Source organism: Scleropages formosus, chromosome 9 (genome assembly GCF_900964775.1).
Source record: "Scleropages formosus chromosome 9, fSclFor1.1, whole genome shotgun sequence".
NCBI classification, from domain to species: domain Eukaryota; kingdom Metazoa; phylum Chordata; class Actinopteri; order Osteoglossiformes; family Osteoglossidae; genus Scleropages; species Scleropages formosus.
This window is the reverse complement of record NC_041814.1, coordinates 27,585,596-27,605,847: the sequence shown is the minus strand read 5'-3', so window position 1 is coordinate 27,605,847 and position 20,252 is coordinate 27,585,596. Positions and strand designations below refer to the sequence as shown.

The window sequence follows — 20,252 nt, the reverse complement described above, 5'->3', positions numbered from 1 at the left end:
ATAATAGTTGCAGTAGTCATGGCTTTCGAAGTGATTTGCCAGCTTCTCCTCTTGCCTGTCATATAATGATGCATCTCAGCTTCTGGTCTGAAATGAGTCTTTTTCCACACTTACCTTAAGAGGCATGTAATTTTCATAACGCGAGGGCAAAATCGGGGTGCCTTTGATGGAACAGTCCTTTGGAAACGGCACGCCCCAAAGCCGTATACCATTGTGTCTCACTTGCGACTCATGGCTATAGCGCTCTCTTTGGCCTGAGGTCCAGCAGGGAGATTGTAGGGTTACCGTTAGGGTTAGGGTCCTGACTAAAAGGGCTCTAAGCTCAACACCCCTCCTTGAGGGGTGGGCTATTACAACCTTAAGCCCAGTGCCTAAAGTGATCTCCAGAAAACATCTGGAAATGAACACAAGAAGGTTGTTGGTTCACATCCCAAAAAAGCACTAATTGAACATCTTAGAAAACCATCTTTGCCAACTTTGTAAACACGTGGCTGAGTAAAAAGTACACCCTCTAAATGAACAAATTGTAGGACGTCTTTTTTCACGCAGTACAAAACAAAGTAAAATACGGGGAAATCGACAATGGTCTTATCTTGTAATTAGAGAGTAAAACCACTACAAACGGATAACAACTGCAGGAGACCGGTGTCTTTCGGTTCAAAGCGCTAATGGATATGGCGATCGCATCTCTGCGGAGCCCCCCCGCGATCCTCCCGCTCTTCTCAGGCCTACAAAGGGACCGTAATCGGATTAGCGTGTGGCTCAATGGAACGAATCGGCGAGCCGCTGCAGCGGCACCCTGGCCTGGCCTTGTCTGATCACAGCCCACGCGCGCCCCGCCAACCTCCTATGTTCTTACATAGTATTTTTAACCGCAATCTGCCCCGCAAGTCACCGCCCGCTGACCCGATATGGAAAATGCCAGAACACCACAAAGCTATGTTTCCTTTGATTTTCCAACTCCGATAAGTTCCACCACAGCACCAAAGGAGGGCTTAGACACCCACAATTAGTCTGAGAGAGGAGCGCAATTCAAAGTGCTCGGGATTTCCCTCCATTGTTTTAAATTGCATTGGATTAAAACTGCCTTGCAGCTTCCAGGAATAGCTGATGCAACCCTTACAAGTGTTGTTCCGGACGGCGGTCCTTGAGTTACGTACGGCGCGTGTGACTCACGATGGCCCATACTTGCAACGGCCGTCCCATTAACCTCACTGTTTTATTCCGGAGTCCCAGCGTTTGCTCGTAACGCTTAACGGCAACCGCTCCATCTGCTCTACGATAACATCTGCCGTTTGGGTGTCTGGCAGCGACTGCATTTTGTTTACCGACCTTTTCGTTTTGTGATTGCCTTCAAGTTACTTTTTATGTAAAATGGTGAAAACGTGAGTGTTCTGGCAGTACTGAAAAGGAAAAGTGGTAGACAACAAATTTAGAAAATAAAATGAAAATAGAAGTGGATGGAAATACAACACTGCACTGCATTATTATTATTGTAATAATAATAGTATTACCTGAACATGAACAATGTGTGAAATTAGAGAGAAAATATAACAAAGGCCTATTATATAACACATCGTTCATGAATGTTCACTGTTTATATATCCTTATGGTTCATATAAGAGCACTTCTGACTTACGATGGCACTGTCGAAATGGACATAAATGGAACACCTCCCGTACTGTGTTTACAGTGTAAACATCCTCTTCCAGACAACACATGGTAATAAGTGCCATGCACAGCTGGTGTAATGCAGTGCAATAGTGGCTGGAAGGCAGCTGAGCATGGAGCTGCACGACACATGTTAACTGGCCCACAGTCGAGAATGGGCGGGGCCACAGGGTGGAGTATGGCACTGATTGGACAGTTTAAAGTGACTACATAATATTTTGTCACGGGAGTTACGGAATACTCTCTCCCGAGTACCAAATGGATCTTTTTCCTTCAACATCCTTGCATAAAAAATGTTGATTCCTCCACTGTGGGAAACTACAGTCCTTTCCTGCACACTTTGGTCTGATGGCGGCCACCACGATCCAGCAAGAGGTTCCAAGTGGGTTCCAAGCCCCGTGGGCATTATTTGGAGCAGTCCCGCTGCCTGAGGCCCCAGGATCCCAATGAAGTGGCTCTCTCTATTGTTGACAGCCTGGGCTGGTCTTCTGAGAATGCCGACAGCCCATCTGTTACGCCGTACGCACAACTCATCAGCAATAAACAAACAGCGGCCCCCAAGCTCCTCGGAGAGAGACGGCGGACGCACAGGACCCTGAAAAGCGCTGTTAGAGCCCAGCTTATTTATAGCTTGTTTGAAACACGTCAAGTCTGACAGATGTGGTTGTAGAACCCGTCCCCTGTTGATGCGTTTGGCATCTCGCTGCAGACCTCGCGCACTCAAGCCAGGTCGGGCAGAATGGCCGCCAACTCCCAGCATGCAGTGTGATTCCACTGCGAAGTCGCTTCCTCCTTCGCCAAACTGGTCATTTATTTAAGCAGCAGGAGGGTATGGCGTGAGGCACCCGGTGGCACGGTGGTTAAGAAAGAGGACCCTAATAAGGCACCGAGAGCTCATGTCCGAGAAGTAAACAATGTGCATTGACTTCTCTTCTTACGAACACAGATAGAATGGAAAGGCTGTTGATAATTTGTTTTGTTTGTACCTCCAAAGCCGCTTTCACCAATAAGTTATAATCAATAAAAGGTTAATAATAGAGCTATCCCTCAGTGCGTCCATGGGTTAGGTTCAGTAAAAGTTATGCGTAAACCTATAATAAATAGAAAATTGGCTGCAGGACTTTTTTACTTTCATTTTATTTTTTGCCTTTGCGCTACATTAAAATTAAAAATAATTTAAAATTGACTGAAAATAAAATTAAATTGGCTCCACAAGCTCCGATTTAACGCAGATTGTTAATCAATTCATTGCATAAACATCTGCAATATTTCCCATCTTGCTGTTGATCACCGACACTTGCGAAAACCACACACAAGCTGGAAACACTGTGGAAGTGAGTTGAATTAAGCGGCCCCACAATCCCACACTGTGTGCTCTTTACTGCCATCAATCAGCTCTGTGAGGAAACACAGGTTGCATTTGCTCCATTGAATAGAGAAATTATGAAGAAAATGCCATTGAAAATCGGGGTGAGTGTAATGTAATATGTGATAAACGGGCAGTTCAGTGGTGTTGCCCAGTTCGGAAGCGGCTTAAGGCTGCTGTTGACGTAGAGACGACACCATACAACAGGATGGGGGCTTCAAAACCAGTTAATGAAGATTTAAGTGTTTATATCTCATTAAACACTATCGATGTCTTTACAGTGAGACGGGTATGACGCTTACCTCCATTGTCCTTCAGGTGCAGCGCTATTTTGGTGTCATCTGTAAGGAGAAGGGAACATGTGAGACATTATGAGCGGTTCCCAGCACACACAAAGTTACACTTGAGGGCAGTTGGTGGTGTAGTGGTTAGTAGTTTCTTTGGAGAAAGGGGTCAGCTAAATAAATAAAAGTAAATATGTAAATGTTGGAGAAGGTTCAAGCAATATTTGTATAATAGATTTTTTTTTTTTAATTAATGGATGGTACATTTAAATGGGGGGGGGGGGGGGTGGTGGCGCAGCAGGTTTGGTTGGGGCCTGCTTTGTGGTGGGACTGAGGTTCAAGTCCTGCTTGGGGTACCTTCCAGTGGAGTGGCGTCCCGCCCGTGTCCTGCGCCCTGTGTTGCCGGGTTAGGCTCCAACTTGCTGCTACCCCGTTTGGGACAAGCGGTTGTAGACGTGTGTGTGTGTGTGTGTGTGTGTGTGTGTGTGTGTGTGTGTGTGTGTGTGTGTGTGTGTGTACTGCTAAATGACTGGACACTAATTAAATGTATATTGCTAATACTATAACAATAACCGTCTGTGAGACATTAACAATAATAATAGGAATAGGAGGTGATGTACTGGTTAGAGATGCTGCGTTCGGCCTTGAAGGATCCAGGTTTGAATCCCCCTTCCCGCTGTAGTACTACTGAGCAAGGTACTTACCCTAAATTGCCCCAATAAAATTACCCAGCTTTATAAGTGGGTAAATAGTTATGAGTAGCTAAACATTGTAAGTTGCTTTGGATAAAAGTGTCAGTTAAATTAACAAATGTAGTTAAAGTAACTGCCATTTTAAAATCCGGAAACTGTTCCATTAAGTAATTGACCACAGAAAATAATTTTCCACACATTACAACATAAATGATTAGGATGGTCATTAAACGTTAATAACCGAGCTTAAATTAAATAAAAATCGCAAAGCAAACACCGCAGCTCCAGAAGGTAGGATGTGGGCTTAATTCGAAAACATGCCGCACAAAAGTGTATCTCTCACCGGGGCCAAGTGCATCTATACACTCCATGAAATTATAATTATGCTAATAAAGCCGAAGATGGAACGTGGCGTTCCGCGCTACACTCACACGGAATTCCTCACTCATTAAATTGAATTTTCCACTCCGGCTAGAGGCGGACGCCGCCTGCGTCGATCGCCCCGTTTTCCGGGTGAGGGAGGCACGCCTTTGTTTTCCAGGCCTCGCACGCTCCACGGGCCGGCAGACCCTCGCTGGGGGGCGATCCGCTCCCCGGCTGCACTAATCCCACAATCGGCACACTAAGCCCTGTAGTTCAAGTTAACTGGTATGAAGAAATGCAAACTGGACCTGATGACAAGTACAGCAGAGCGGAGCGGTTAGTGCATTTGCTGCCTAGATGACGGGTGAGCGGGATGAGGCCCGGCCGATGACGGCGGCCTCTACGTAGTGTTGCTACTGTGAGCAGGAGGGGTAAGAACTGAATTTGATTACGTGACGGTTTCAAAATGATGAACTGCACCGCGCGTCTTCTCGTTTTCATTTATTCGATGCTTTCCTCCTTCTCGACCCCCCATCCTGAAAAAAATGGCATAACCGCGCACGGCCGTGTTCGTGCCCTTTGACCTTTGGCATTCCTCTCAGTACGGAAGGACAGCAGGGCGCGTCCCAGGACCAGATCAATCTGGCTCGCGTGTCATCTGCTCAGAGGCTCCATGTTGTTGAGCGGCAGAGCTGTCCGCGAAGACGTGGATGAGTTAGCCCCCCCCCCCCGCCAACGCCGTCCGTCCATCTGTCTGTGAGTCATCAGCCACGGCCACACAGATGCGCTCCCTCTGTTGTGTGCGCGCTACTCTTGCTGTTGCTGTCCCCCACATGGCTGTAGGCTGCTGCCCTGGGTTCGTTTCCCTCTAAACCTAGAGACCCCCTTTAAGATCCTCGACACGTCTCGACCCATTTGGCACCCATCCAAGGAGCCGTTTTTTTTTTTTTTTTTCTGCTCGTGGTGAAAAAGAACCAGGCGCCACGGCACTCTGCACCCCGCACGAGACGGCAAAAGAGGGCCGGCCGCACTCTCTAGCCGTCATCGTTCTCAAACACACCTGGCCGTACATGTCTGTGTCCATGTGTGTTTGAATCTGTCTGCTGTGCTTGCAGACGTGTGTGTGTGTGTGTTTCTGTCTCCCTGGTGTGCGCTTTTAGGTAACCGAGCCTAAAATAAAATGAAATGGAATTAAATAAAAATATACATACATACACACAAACATACTAAAAAAAAAGATGTTCAGCACCTACAGTATATTTTATGCACCATTTTAAGGCTCCAGTTCTTATTAACCTTTATCTGATACCTTTGTCCAAGGGAACAAAGCGTTAATCAGCTTTTTACTGATTTGCTATAATTGCACGGACAGGTGATTTACAGGTGAATCCAAGTGCAGCGGGGGGGATGGGGGTGCGGTGGCGCAGTGGGTTTGGCCGGGACCTGCTCTGGAGTGGGTCTGGGATTTGAATCCTGCTTGGGGTGCCTTGCAATGGACTGGCGCCCCGTCCGGGTTGTGTCCCCTCCTCCTCCAGCCCTGCACCCTGTGTTGCCGGGTTAGGCTCCGGTTTGCCGCGACCCCGCTTGGGACAAGCGGTTGTAGACATTATGTGTGTGCGTGTGTGTATACAAGTGCAGCGTTTTATTTAGTGTGACGAAAAGGTGCGATCTCCAAGCGCAGGTCTTCAAGCTAAAGGAGCAGCAGGTGGTGCAGTGGTTAAAATTGCTCTTTTGACTGTAGTACCATCAAGCAAGCTACTTTCCCTCAAATTTTCCAATAAACATTACCCATCTGTATAAATGCGTAAATCAATATGCTTTGGAGAAAGATGCCAAGCGAATGAACAAATTTAACATAATAAAATACACAGCTAAGACCTGGAGACCGCTGGTCAAAGCTGAGATCCTGTAGTGGGCTTCCCTTTGAAGGCACTGCTGATTGGAGGCGAAATCGCAAGAGAAACCACTAGAACTCATGGGAGGGAGCCCTCTAGTCGACACCTCTTCCCAGAAGGCCCGCTTCTGCCTGGGTCCTGCACAAGATGTGGACGCGTTTCAAAAACAGGGGCGCTGTTAACGGCCTGCTGCACCACCGTGACAGTGATAGACTTTCGGAGCCGTCCGGCGTCGTGCCACCTCATCAAAAAAACACAATGTCCAATTTAGTCCTCATTTCCGAGCCCAAGCATATTGCTGCTCTGGAGGAGTTCCAACGGTGCGGGGTGGGGGTTTGGCCGCTGGTCAAAAACGCGGTGTGGTCGGGGACAGGTAATGAGGATGGATTCCTGGCGAGGGGGGAACTACAAGGGGACTTTAGAAGCGGAGCAGACTGGACCAGAGCGAGCCGAAACGTTAAGCGTGTTCTTTGGGCTGATGCGACACGACGAGATGATAAAGACCCCAATGGACAGCTGGTCCCTCCTCCGTCCCACGGGAGGCGCTAACGGACATCTCTTCGAAGCTCATCCGTAATGGGTCTTAACAACGATGTGGACGTCAGTAACGATGTCCTCGGCGGCCCGACAGGACCCAAGGAGGGGTCTCCTCCAGTTCCTACTGAACCGCATCCGCACTTGATGATAAACCCCCATAGGTTCCCGCCTCCGGCGAGCGCTAATGTGCTCTAACAGCACGCCATTAGCGAATGCGGCGGGATTGATTTCGCAGGAGGACTCCTCCCGCTTCCCCACCCTAATTATTCACGAGACCGCTCCCCTAATTTGGCCCTCCATTACCTAAAAGAGCTGTCTGCACATCGTGGTTATTAGGGACCATTCGTCACCTATGCGCTGTTGTTGTTGCTTCAATTACCGCGGTAATTGGAAGTGATGTTTTTTTGACGCATGGGCTTTTTATGAATAAAACCTCATCAGCTTTACAGCTTTGCGTGAGTTTGCTCGCTCTGCAAATGTATGCGCTTTGGACCGTGTTTAAATGGAGTGTGAGAGCCCCCCATGTGGGGAAAGTGCTTTAGCCAAATTGTGATGCGATTTACCCTGGAAGTGGGAACGCTACCTTATGCATACACAAGCGAGGGCAGCAAGTGGCATAGTGGCCAGAAGGAGCAGAAGGACCTGGGTTTGAATCCCACTTCCTGCTGTATTACCTTCGGTGGAGGTGCTTACCCTGAATTTATACAGTAAAAATTACCCAGCTGTATAAATGGTTAAATCATCGTAAGGAGCTTAGTGTTTAAACTTCACATTGCAAATCACGGTAATCATTGTAAATCCAAATGCTCAGACAAAGGTGTCAGATGACGGAGCTGCTGCCTTCGCTACTGAAGGACCCAGGTTCGAACCCAACCTCCTACTGTAGTACCCTTGATCGTTGCAATTACCCTCAAAATTGCTCTCGAACCAAGTGCCCAAATAACTGTACGCCACTCTGGAGAGAAGCATCAACTAAATGAATTAATTTCATGCAGACATCCATATTAATACAGTGTTTTCCATCTATGAAAACACTATATGAGAAGCAGTCCTGTGCTTGAACTTCCCCCCAGAAGGGAATCACTGAGGTTCTGAACCCCTGCCAGGTTGGTCTGTAAGCCTGCAGTGACCTGGCGATCTATCTTCCCTTTAATAAAACGCCCGAACAAGTCCACCACTGTTGCGGGAGGGAGAATCCAGGGATCAGAGTCACGTTGGCTCATCCTCCAGGATGCAGCCCTTGCGAGCGGACGGGTTTCCATACGCGGGCCGCGTCAGGCCAACGGGACGTCGTATTTCATCCGCCAGGACAAAAACCAGCTCTCCGGTTTCTTCACTTAGGGATTCGTTTCTCAAGGCCAAGGGAAGGATGATAGAGGAATGTGACGTCTCCAGGTTCCTCGGGCATCAACGACGCGTGGACAGGATACGGCCCGCATCCCTTAGCTTCCCCTCTGGGCGGCCGGGGGAAACATACGTGCAGCGGCAACGAGTCGCCGACGTGGGAAATGGCTTATTTTCTTGTCTGGCTTTTGTTTTGTTCCGTTGGGTTTTTCACTGCCTGGCGCTGAAATGGCTCAACGAAACGAGGCGACCCCCATCTCATCACTCACGCGCGTCTCGCCGATCGCCGCCTGGCAAGTTCGTAAGTCGCGGCAGACAGAGAAAGCAGACGTCTTCTGCAAAATATCCGCAAACATCTGGAGGAGCTCTGCTGCCTGAAGAGAACTTCATTTTACGAGACTCTTTGCTCTTTTTTGATTAAAAAAACAGCAGACGTTCAACATGCACTTACTTGAAAGTGAATTATTGAGAAATTGTTTCCAACCAGACCCCAGAGGCACTTTATTACAACTTAAAAAAAAAAAAAGTCAGTCATTTAAAACAATTTCTTTAGGGTTAGGGTTACGCTAACCCATTTAACCCATTAAACCCATTCAATCCTAACCCTAACCCTAACCCTAAGGACTTACTAAGAAGTCATATGCAGACCACCTTAAACTGTGTGAAATACAGAGAGTTTGCAGCATGGAAACGATTTGAAAAAAAAAAAAAAAGATTTTCTAGACAAGCCCCCCCAAAAAAGGAAAGACGGAGCATAATCGTACAACCATGAACAAAAAGGGGTCCTTCAGTTGTGGTCTTGAAGTAGTTTATGTTTGCATTTTTATTTAGCTGACACTTTTCTCAAAGGCAACATAAAAAGTTGAGCAACTTGCAATGATTTACCCATTTATGCAATTGTTTTTTTACTGGAGTAATTTAGGGTAAGTACCTTACTCAAGAGTACTACAGCTAGAGGGCGGGACTCAAGTCCAAAGACAGCAGCTGTAACCAGTACATCACCTCCTATTACTATTATTACTGCTATTATCTCCCAGATGCAGTAATTGTTACAATATAAGCAATTTACATTGAATTCTTTTCCAATAATTCAAAATTAGCATCCATTAATTAAAAAAAAAAAAAAAAAACACACAAATATTGCTTGAACCTTCTCCAACATTTACATATTTACTTTTATTTAGCTGAACCTTTTCTTCAAAGCAACTCACGGTGTTGAGCTACTTTGAATATCTGACCCATTTACACAGTAGTGCAACTTTTACAGGAGTTGGATTTAAACCTGGGTCCTTCAAAGGCAATGTGGCAGCTCCAACTACTGCACCGCCTGCTGCTCTGTGAAGAGGACATTTTCTTACTAATTGGAAATAGGAAATTACAGTTTGATCATGTGTTTATTGTTAATCACCAACCAACCAAAGACAACAACCACTTGTCCCAAGCGGGGTCATGTCAAGCCAGAGCCTTACCCAGAAACACAGAGCACAAGGAGACACACCCAGGAAGATGCCAGTCTGCCACAAGGCACCCTAAGCAGGACTCGAACCCCAGACCCGCCACACAGCAGGCACTAGCCAAACCTGCCTCGCCACCACATGCACGGTTAATCATGATTCAATAAAATCAAATTATGATGCAGCATGTAAGAGTAATGGTATAAAACCTTAACTAGTCCAAGTTGCATTAAATAAATCATCTGTTTGGCAACTGAGAATAAACGGGAAGAATATGTCAGAGGATCCTACGGAATGGGCCTTGGAAGTGTCTCCAGGAGTTCACTGTATTGAGTTGGTGGTTAAGGACAGATGGACTGGCGTCCGGTCCAGGATGTACCCCCCCCGAGCCTTACGCCCAATGGTTCCGGGACAGGCTCCGGTTCACCGAGACCCTGCTCAGGACAAGCGGTTATCGAAATGGACAGATGGATGCTTAAGGGCAGAGGTCAGCAGCGTTGTGGTAAAAAGGATCTCACCTTCCGTTGGCATGCTGGTGGGAAGGTGCGAGGCCCACATGTCCGACCTGGCCGTGGTGGTGACCCAGGCCCTGGGTGTCGTTCTGGGGATGGGTGCCGCCGTGAAGGGCTGCTGCCGCGTGGTGCTGGGTACGAGGTCACAGATCTTGTCCTTAGTCTGGAATAAACCAAGTGAAATAGAAGAAACAAATAAATGCACATAGAAAGGCAATAGCAGTTATAACCAGGTGACACGTGGGGGGGCTTGAACTGCCGAGAACCATCTGCCATTTATACAGGACACACGCGCACACGCAGACTGTCGGAGCTTAACGGCAAACGAGAGTCGGAAATAAATCACCCTCCTAATTCTCAACTGGCCGGAAAGCCAACGTCCCTTTTCATCCGCTGCCCGGTCGGTCACACACTCTCTAAAACATCTGTCGCACCTAAATAATTTATTTAGCTAGAGAACAGTTCTACCTGTTTCTGTGTCATTAAACTTTTCTTTTTTTTTCGCCTGCCTGTACAACTCATTTTCCTCATACAGAGCTCACATAAAACAGGCGGGTGGCCTCGTCATCCGAAACATAAACTGAAATTGCGGATTCAGCGAAAAAGAAAAACCGAAAAAACCTTGTCTGCACTAATCTGGAATTTTTTTGGCGTCACCTTAAACAACCGTTGGGTTCGATCCTTCGGCCAATAAATAAAAACAGAACCGAAAACAGCAGAGGTAAAACACGGGTTCAAAAACATAATTCAGCCCTTATCGTTAATTTAGCTGTTATTATCTTAGCTACTTTTGGCTTAATAGCAACTTAAGTCATTCGGAATAAGACTTCTGTCGGTGCTTTGAGCAGAGAGAAGGGAAGGAGAGGGACGCCGCACCTCATCGGGGCAGCTGCTGTCCACCCAGTCCTGTCTGTGACGGTCGAAACCGCTGGAACACCTGGAACAGAAGGGAATAAGTGTGAAAAAAACTATGCAAAAACCTATAAGTAATGTTTTTTTTTTAATATTTATTTATTTAGCGGATGCCTTTCTCCAAATCAGTTTATAATGTTAAAATCACTGTTATTACAAGCATTTACACAGCTGGGTAATTTTATTGGAGCATCTTAGAGCCAGCGGTAGAACTAGAGCTCAAACCTACAACCATTGGATACAGAGGCAGTTGCTCTAACCACTACACTACCAGCCATCCCTTTCAAAAAAAAAAAAAAAAAAAACACTGGGTGACAGCAACAATATAAATAATAATAAGAAAAAAAAAAACCTTTTGTATATTATGGATTATATACATTATTGCGGATACTTTTCGAGTCGCCTTTGTGACACTGCACAGCTGGTACTGTAGCGGTTAGACCTGCTGCCTTTGGACCCCAAGGTCGAAGGTTCGAATTCCATCTCCAGATGCAGTGATCTTGAGCAAGCTACTTACCCATACCTGCTCCAATAAAACTTTCCCTCTGTATAAACGCGTCAGCTGGACGAGTTAATGTTAATGTCAGCGGAATCAAAGGGGACGTCACTGTCAGCATATTTCACGGACGAGGCTGTTCTGATGTCACCCATCCAGTGAAAACTGCTCTCTGTTGGGATAACAATGTGTGTGATGTCGCACAGCTTCGAACCCCCCACTGCGCTCCCAGAAGACATCTGCCACGCCGTCAGTCGCACTTCTAATTAGGCTGCACCGTGGGCTCGGCGTTTGAATATAAAACCGGGGGAACATCGCTGCTCATTAGTCACAGCGGCTTTGTGAGCGCGAGCGATTCGAAACGGGCCCATTTCCGGAGGAAACGGTGAACCGCGGCGAGGCGAGGCGAGCGCTCCGTGTCCCCCGATCCCCTGCTTTCCTGTCTCTGCGCGCCATTAATAGGGACTGGGATGCTAAAAAGGACACTGGCGCTCATCCGTTACAGCGCTGTAAACATGACAGTGCAAATTCCCGGGATGTAAACAGGCTGCGTAGCCTTGAGGGAGGTACTGAACCCGAATCGTTTACATATCTCACCGTTGCAAATGTGGCCATTTATGGAGGTAGATATTTTTCACTCTAGCGACTGCATATACAACTTAAGTACCTGGATCTGGTGAACGACAAGAACTCCTCGGGGACTCGAAAGCCCTTCCTTCCATCACCATGCTGCTTGACATCATGTAATTTCGATAATGACCTCTTTGCTCCGCGCCGTTCAATAAACCAGAGTCGACTGCCCTCCTGCCGCTCGGCTATCACTCTGGCTCCCGTAACCAATCTACGACTGGTTGTAGCACACCTACGAGGTTCACCAGTGAAACCTGCCACAGATCCAGTAATTGCAGCTGAATCAATTTACTTCCAGAACTTTCCATGAAGTTCTATAAAGCAGCAACATTTAAAACTGCATTTACATTTACATGCGCTTGGCAGATGATTTCCTCCAAAGTTTTATACAACTCAGTGTAAACATCAGCAAAAGATGAAGAGTTTCAGATACACACACTAGATTACTCGATTACTAAATTACACCACTTGTCTGTCTGATACCACCACGTTACTTGTTCACATCTCTCAGGTAGTTGCCTGTAGCGTTGTTAAGGAATACAAAGGTGGTGGAGACAGGTAATATGATGCAAGGTTATGGAGCAGACAGGAGATCAAGTGGCTCTGAAAGAGATGGCTTTTTGAAAACCTTCTTCAATGCTGGAAAGGATTCAGCAGTTCTGAGGGCCAAGGGGAGCTCATTCCACTATACTGGGGATAAAAAGGAAAACCTATGGAGTTTTGAATTTGAAACCTTTGTGAGAAAGACCACCAAACAGGCAAAGGGGGAGGAGTACAGTGCTGTTGCTGGGGTGCACGGAGTGATCAGGTCCTGTAGGTATCAGGTTGAACATCCTTTGACCGTCTTGCAGGATGTAACCAAAATGTTGAACTTGTTACGGGCAGCAACAGGGAGCTACAGGCACGTGTTTGCCTCTCTTCGGTGGAAAAGAAGCTCAATTGTGGTGCTGTGTTCAGTAAAATGTTCACACTGCCTGCTTCCCTGCATTACTTTATTAAAAACACCCATCTTACGATAAATCTTGTCTCCCTGCTATTTACATACAGGGAATATTGTAAATGTGAAGTGCAGAGATTTCACTAAATCCTGTCCATTTACAGCAGGCGCACTGCAGAATATCATTTTGTATTGTAGCTCATTTCGAAGTCAAGGCTGATCAAAGTCAGAAGATGGCAGTGGAAACGGGGAAGGAAAAGGCTTTTTCCACTGTAAGTTAAAGCACTTCTAGGGCAGTGTGGTCTTCCAGGGATAAGACACACTGCTGACCGCTACTTCGAGCCAGCCAGCCTTTATCGGAGTGTTTTTATCGGCCAGTGGCGCTTGTACATGGCTATCACACAAATGGACAGTTGGACCCGAGGCCGTTCTGTTCCTCGATGCAGCTGGCAAACTCAAACCTCTACAGAATGGGCTGTGATAACATCTCCAGTTCCACTACGCAAGAAGTGAAGGCTGGTAGTGTGATGGCCAACCAACCAGACCGATGCTTCCGAAGGCTTGCTGGTTCAAAGTGTGGACCTTTGTTGATGAATACAATGGACCTTAAAGGTGAAATTAATGATGGGCAATGAAAAGTAAGGTAAACAGATTAAAATATCTACACACAAGACCCAATGGGAAAGTCCTTAAATAAAAGTCTTGCTCTCAGGGGTGCAGAAGGCAGCGTTGGTGACTCAGCGCTTGGGCTGTGCATTGAGATATGGGTTCAAATCCAGCTCAGTTTGTGTGGTGTTTGCCCCTTCTGCCTATGTTCATGGGGGTTTCATGCGGGCATCCGGATGGATTTAGGGACCTGCCCAGTCCAAAGTTAGGGGCCTTCACTGAAACAGGTCGGCACAGAATATCGGTTACTGATGCTCAGGTACCGCGGCACTGCTGATTTTCCATCCACTGCCTTGCCGAAAGCCCTCAAATCAAGTGGGAACCATGGGACGAGGGGTTGGCAGCAGATGGAAGAGGTGGAGGCAAGCCATGTCCCGCAAGCACAGCTACGCTCTCACCCCGAACACAAAAGATAACGTTAATTACCAGCCCGCACCTCAGCGCCTCCAGGCGAGGCAGAGTGTAATATGGCTAAACAGCTCTACTGCGCCACAGCACTTTTCATTCTGTACACAGGCACGCGTTGAAATTGACCATTACTACTGCAGGGCCTGACTAAAACTTGAACAGTTTGCATCCTATTAAATTTAGATTAAAGCTTTTATGTTTGTTTTGCCAGTTACCAAAAAAAAAAAAAAAAACAAAACAAATGAAGAAGCTGTTTAGTTGTCCCATTTTTCATTTCAAGAACCGTAGACATCGAGTAATGGCTGTACAATTTGGACTTGGGACCAGTTCTGTTGCTGAGCAAGTACAAAATATTAATAATTCACATGTCTCATGCACATTGCAAGAGTTGACGTAGTGAAAATGCTGGTCAAATCTGAAGGAGTACGCGACAAAAATGCATTTTTGTAAATGTTAATGTATTGCATTCATATTCTCAGTCATATTATGTCTTGTTATAAATATGTATCACAAGTGCACTGGTGATGGGAAAAGTCATGGTTACGGCACTGGACATGTGACTCAAACATTAATACGAGGCTAAGTCAGAATGTATCCGCAATCCATTCATGAAAAAGTTACGAAAACAATAAAACTGCGGATACTTCTGCATTCACACTTGTAATAATACCGTAGTATCTAACATTGAAATATTGTTGACATTTTTCCTTCCCCAATCCCTGAAAAATTTCTGTGACTAGATGCCAGATTTATCAGCTAAAAAGAACAGAACAGTTGTTGACGCATTTGCATTTCATTAACTTTTAAAATGATTATGTAGCTGGATGGGTGGCAGGTGAAGTCGTAAGATGCTTAAATAAAAGTGTCTGCTCAAAAAAAAACTTAAACAATAATGATCCTTGTAAACAAATGAACAACGGGGACGAGCTTCCCACGAAGCGGCTCCGACAGTCACAGTGCTCTTGACAACAATCTGCCTCTTTTCTGCCTTTTGCATACAGATGGATTGAGTTCACATAGACGAACAGACATCGGATTCGTCGCCTAAACCAGCCTCGCTTCCCAAAGATGGGCTTAATGCCTGTTACCAGAAACCAGGATGTGCACCATCTGTGAAGCTGCGTTCCTGGATCCTTCACTGTAAACTTCTCAAAAGTTTTCATATTTTTCTTCTGGGAAAAAGTCGAGAGAATGACAGAGAAAAAGAGAAGGAGGGAGAGCCAGAGGCGATAGACAAAACAGGAAGGAACAGGCAAGAACTTACAGTGAGAGCGAGGAGAAAAACGAGGGTGAACTAGAGGAACTGGAAACATACAGTACTGGTCAAAACTTCCAGTCCACTTGGTGGAAAACAGTTTTTTTTCTTAACTGGCAGTGCTTTACATTACAGTCATTATTTTGAGCTGTCTTTCACTTTTCTTCTTCTTCAGAGGTTCTTGCGCAACTCCAAGGTCTCTTTAAGGTCGGTATCTTCCGGAATCTGGAATGGCCTCAAGTATGTTATGATTACCATGATGGTTGAAATCACCATAGACTCGGTAAGGATCACTAATTCTGAAACAAGCAAAGTAGCCCCACATCATAACACTCCCACCGCCGTGCTATGTGGTGGGAACCACACAGGTACAGCTAATGCACTCACCGATACTTCGAGGTTAAACCAAGGTATTTCACATGTTGACTCACTGGTCCAACTTTAACTCAAAAGTTCAGCTTCTGTGTTTTCTGGCCCAGCAAAGTTCAAAGTTTTCAGACAAACTCAGACTTTTGACTGGTGCTCTACATAAAATACACAGGGTGATGAGATCAAGGGATGGTATGTAGTGTTATCACTGCTGTCAGCTGTGTTTGCGCTGAAAATAATAACATTTTGAGTGTCAGCTCAGCCAGCAAAACGTTCATGAAAATTAATGAGAAACGAAATGAAGACATGGAGACCAGTGGGGGTGAAGGATACAGACAGAAAGCAGCAAAGTGCAATGCGGCACTGCCGGCTCACAGGGCATCATCCCCCAAAGAGCCTAGGGCTTCTTCGCTACTCAGTTCGGCCCCGCAGGGCAAGCCTGGTCCGGCTCGGTCCCCGCAGATGAAATGACTGCCACACCACCTGGACTTCAGGGGAAAGGAGCGGCAGAACACACAGACGGGGGAGTTTACCTCTGGAGCTTGTGGCACCAGCTGCAGTTGAAGCCAATCTGAGACGTGACACAGGGGCCGCAGCTGGTGAACTGGAGGCAGGCTGCAGGGAAAGAGGGAAAGCAGCTTACAGCGCTGACTGGGTCTGACTTACAGAATTAAGTACAACCTGGATGGGGTGCCAGTCCATCACAGAGCAATCACAGTCATGAAACGTACTTGAAACATGAAACGTAACTGAAGGTTACCAATTGACCGGAAACACGTTTTTGAACTGCGGGAGGGACACAGAGCACCTGAAAATTCAAGCAAAGTTGAAGAGACCGTGCAAACTCCATACAGACTGAGAAGGGAACGGGTCCACTCCCCAACCCACAGCCCAGGTGCTGTGAAGCACCAGGACTACCTGCTGTGCCACCTTGTTACCTGTCTGGAATAACATCTGTGTCACAATTTTTATGGAAGCTCTTGCAATGACTCCTACTGGTTCATTGAGAGTCAGGATTTTGCTGTATATTGTAATATTTCACATTAGTGTAAGGACAAAATATCAGTCGATATCAATGCAATCTCCAGGTTGAACTGAAGAGCTGACTTTGGAAAGGCACTCTGGGAAACTGATACCGCCCAGCTGGGAACCCCAGACAGTGGGCCGGCAGTGTAATGCCCAGGGTCAGTTTGGTTAGCAGCCCAGGTCCTACTCTGTAAGATCCTTACATATCAGGGGGACCAACAGAATTAGGAGCTTCTCCTCATCATTCCACTCGAAGACGAATCACTTAACGGGATTAATTGTTATCCTAAATTAACACAGGTTGCCATGTGTACGAGGAGCTTCGGCAGAGAGCTGGAATTTCTGCAGGGTGGTGGAACTGCAGAACAAGCGTGACCCACCCTTGCTCCTCATGATGGACCTCACATACTCCAGATTTGAACCCCTCCCCGGGGTCAGCTCTAGTATAGGTGACACTTAATTTGCATCCTACAGACATAATTTACTTTGCTTCTCACATAACTGCTCCTGACAGCTCAATTTCTCATACCTCAACGGTAAGGCTCTAAATGATCTTTGCCTCACAAGACGCTCTTTAGCTACCGTAAGTAAAATTACTGGATATCATTTTCTCTAGGCTTACTGGGCAGGGGTGTCATCTCCACGGCAGTCCAGTTGGTGATCTTGTTCTTCAGGAGCTCCACACGGTGGTACTCGTAGATCGTCCTCCTCCGAACATCTGGTGTCGGGGAAGAAGGAGGGGGAGAAAGACGTGCAGTGAGCACTTCTCCGAAAAGGGAAAGGAACAGGGAGAAGTAGGCCAAGCGGCCCCAGGAGGGGCGCTCAGGGACAGAATCAGGACACTGGGAACGGTTTTATTTCTGCTCCTCCACCGCCATCCGCTGCATTAGAGTACATTAATTACATCATTTACTTCACAGGTACTCGCTTCTGCACACTTTCACACCATCATGCACCTTGCTTGTTTATCGAATGGCGAATTTCGCCGCAGCATTTCAGGTTTCGAGTTTTGGTTACAACTTCAGTTCTCGGCCATCACGCAAACCGCTCGAGCACGCGAGTCGAACCTACGATCAATTTTCCCACTAGCTGCTGCAGAAAGGCGCAATTCAAAAAAACATATGTTAGGGTCGGTAGCGGATAGAATTTATTTTCATTATGGATCACGAAAGGATGACTACTGCAATAACAGCACTCTGCAGCTGGGTCCCTCAAGGCCGCACACATCGGTTTAATTATTTATTCCAGTTGCTCAATTTTTTTCTATCCAAACACAGTTACATTTTATCCAGATGCATTACTGGGCATTTGTATAGACCCTTTATGGCTCAGCATCTTACTCAAAGGAACTGTCATGGCTGGTTCCGGAAGGAAGTGGTGGATCTAAGTGCGGAGTGGAATTTGTGGTTTATTCAGGGAAATCGAGAGACGTGGTCACAAAACAGGCAATAGGTCTTCGAGACGCGAACGTCGTAACAAGGACAATCCGAAAGGCAAGGTCGGTAAACAGGCAAGAGGTCGTAGATCATAAGGAGGTACAAGGACGAAGGATCAGGGTCACGGGACAGGGCAAGGACTCAGGGATCAGGGATCAGGGAGGAGTAGAGCACTAGTCAGGAGATTGCAAGCAACAAGGCTGAACAAGGTTCCACGTCAGCTCCTGGTCTGACACTGCCTTTTATGCCTCAGTCTGCATCGCGACCCAGGTGTTCCGCGTTGGCTCGGCGGCGTGGGCGTGATAGTAACAATGGCAGGAAAAACAGTCACAGGCCTAAAATTAAATGTACGTAAGTTCTTGGCTTTGGCTCTGACTCTTGTGTGTTGGAATGAACTCCCTCTTGGCCTCAGAGCTGCTGAATCCCTACCAACATCAAGAAAGGGTCTTAAAATGTATCTGTGTAATGTTTACTGGCAAAAATGGTAGTATTAAACAAACTGACTTTGCTTCGACAGTCAAGTCTCTGTATCTAAGCTCCTCGCCTGATCTGAATGCAGTTCTGTTTACTCTGAGTTGCACTCCTCCTGGGAGAAAAGTGTCTGTAAATAAATAAATTTATGTAAAATGTAAAAGTCCGGGATCTAGACTACTTCGCTATTCACTGCCCTCACAGCTGTGGTCACAGACTTTTAATTCCCCTCTAGTTCCACCTCTGCTGCCCTGCACGGCCGTCTGGGCATCTGGATTCCGGAAAGCTCTCTACTGTGGAGGTAAAATAGGTCTCCTGGGAGGTGAGTTCAGTTTGCAGGTCAGGTCTCCACCTACTTCCTGTAGAGTCCAGTGGAGTTGAAGCACATTTACAAGTAGACTAGGCTGCACTTCCCTTTTGACAGCTCATTCACAGACCCCTGAACATGGGCACTGGAAAGCACAGAGGTTAAGGATTTCAACTTTAACCTGAAAGTTGTTGGTTCAAGTCAAAACGTGTGTTGTATCCTTGAGAAAGGCATGTAATTGATAATGCTTCAGAAAACATACAGCTGTTTGCCTGGACAAACCGAGACTTTTTCAGCTGCGTTGAATGAAAACAGATATGAAAAATTCTCCGTGCAACAATAATGAAGCTTGCTCTGAGCATACCATGCAGATGTTAGTAAATTATCCTTATGAGATAACAGGAGGTGTAGTAGTTAGAGCCATCGCATTGCAGTTGAAGAATTTGGGTTTAAATCCCATCTCCTGCTGTTATACCCTTGTTCAGGGTACTTACCCTGATAACAGAAATTAGCCAGATGTATAAATTGGCTACAGACCACTTTACCTCCACTTTGTCAACGGCCACCAGCGACTCTCACTCTCTAGCATGAATTCCATGTCTTGAACACTTCTGATGCTGCATACTAATTTTTAAATTATATTACTATCTTCATGAAGTTACATTTTGAAAATGTTAAACTTTGCAAGGAAACCTGCCGTTTGCTAATGTTTGTAAATTAGTCATGAAGGCTTCAGCTTCCTGCTGAAAATGCTCCATGTGGCCACATTTTTTGCGACGGAACCGACGCTTTAACTTTGATTTAATCAGAAATACGATCTCGGAGTAACACTTCACTGAAAAGTAGTTTTGAAGCACAGCTAGCGCTCATCAAAAAGAGCTGTATAAGCCGCCACCGCAATAATTTCCGCATAAATTAAGTCACGTACTTGCACGAGAGTCACAAAAACATAAATCAAACCACAACTAAGAAAAACGTGACAACTGCTGATACGTTATCGGACATAAGCAAAACATTTTGATAGAACAGAACAATATTCTGGTATTCTTTGTCACCTCACCCTGGTCCTAAATTCTAGCAAATAGCATTAAGTACCTCGGTGCTCCACAACTTCTTGTGTAAAAAACTCTGAAATGGCTTCAGTGAAATGGTGCAGTCAGTGGGGGAGTTTATGCTGATGAAGCAACGCTGTAAACAAGGCATGCGGCCAAGGCGGCGCAT

The 20,252-nt window shown here is 46.3% G+C and overlaps 1 protein-coding gene across 1 annotated transcript in view; it reads right to left on the bottom strand.

Annotated features, from left to right (window-relative positions):
* Positions 1–20,252, bottom strand: part of plxdc2b (plexin domain containing 2b) — a 122,758-nt gene that overhangs the window by 11,760 nt on the left and 90,746 nt on the right. The window contains exons 8-12 of the mRNA XM_018756852.2: positions 17,440–17,535; positions 16,325–16,406; positions 10,995–11,055; positions 10,125–10,281; positions 3,340–3,378 (exon numbers count right to left, since the gene is read on the bottom strand). Coding sequence (XP_018612368.1) covers positions 3,340–3,378; positions 10,125–10,281; positions 10,995–11,055; positions 16,325–16,406; positions 17,440–17,535 — 435 coding nt within the window. The remainder of the gene's footprint in view (positions 1–3,339; positions 3,379–10,124; positions 10,282–10,994; positions 11,056–16,324; positions 16,407–17,439; positions 17,536–20,252) is intronic.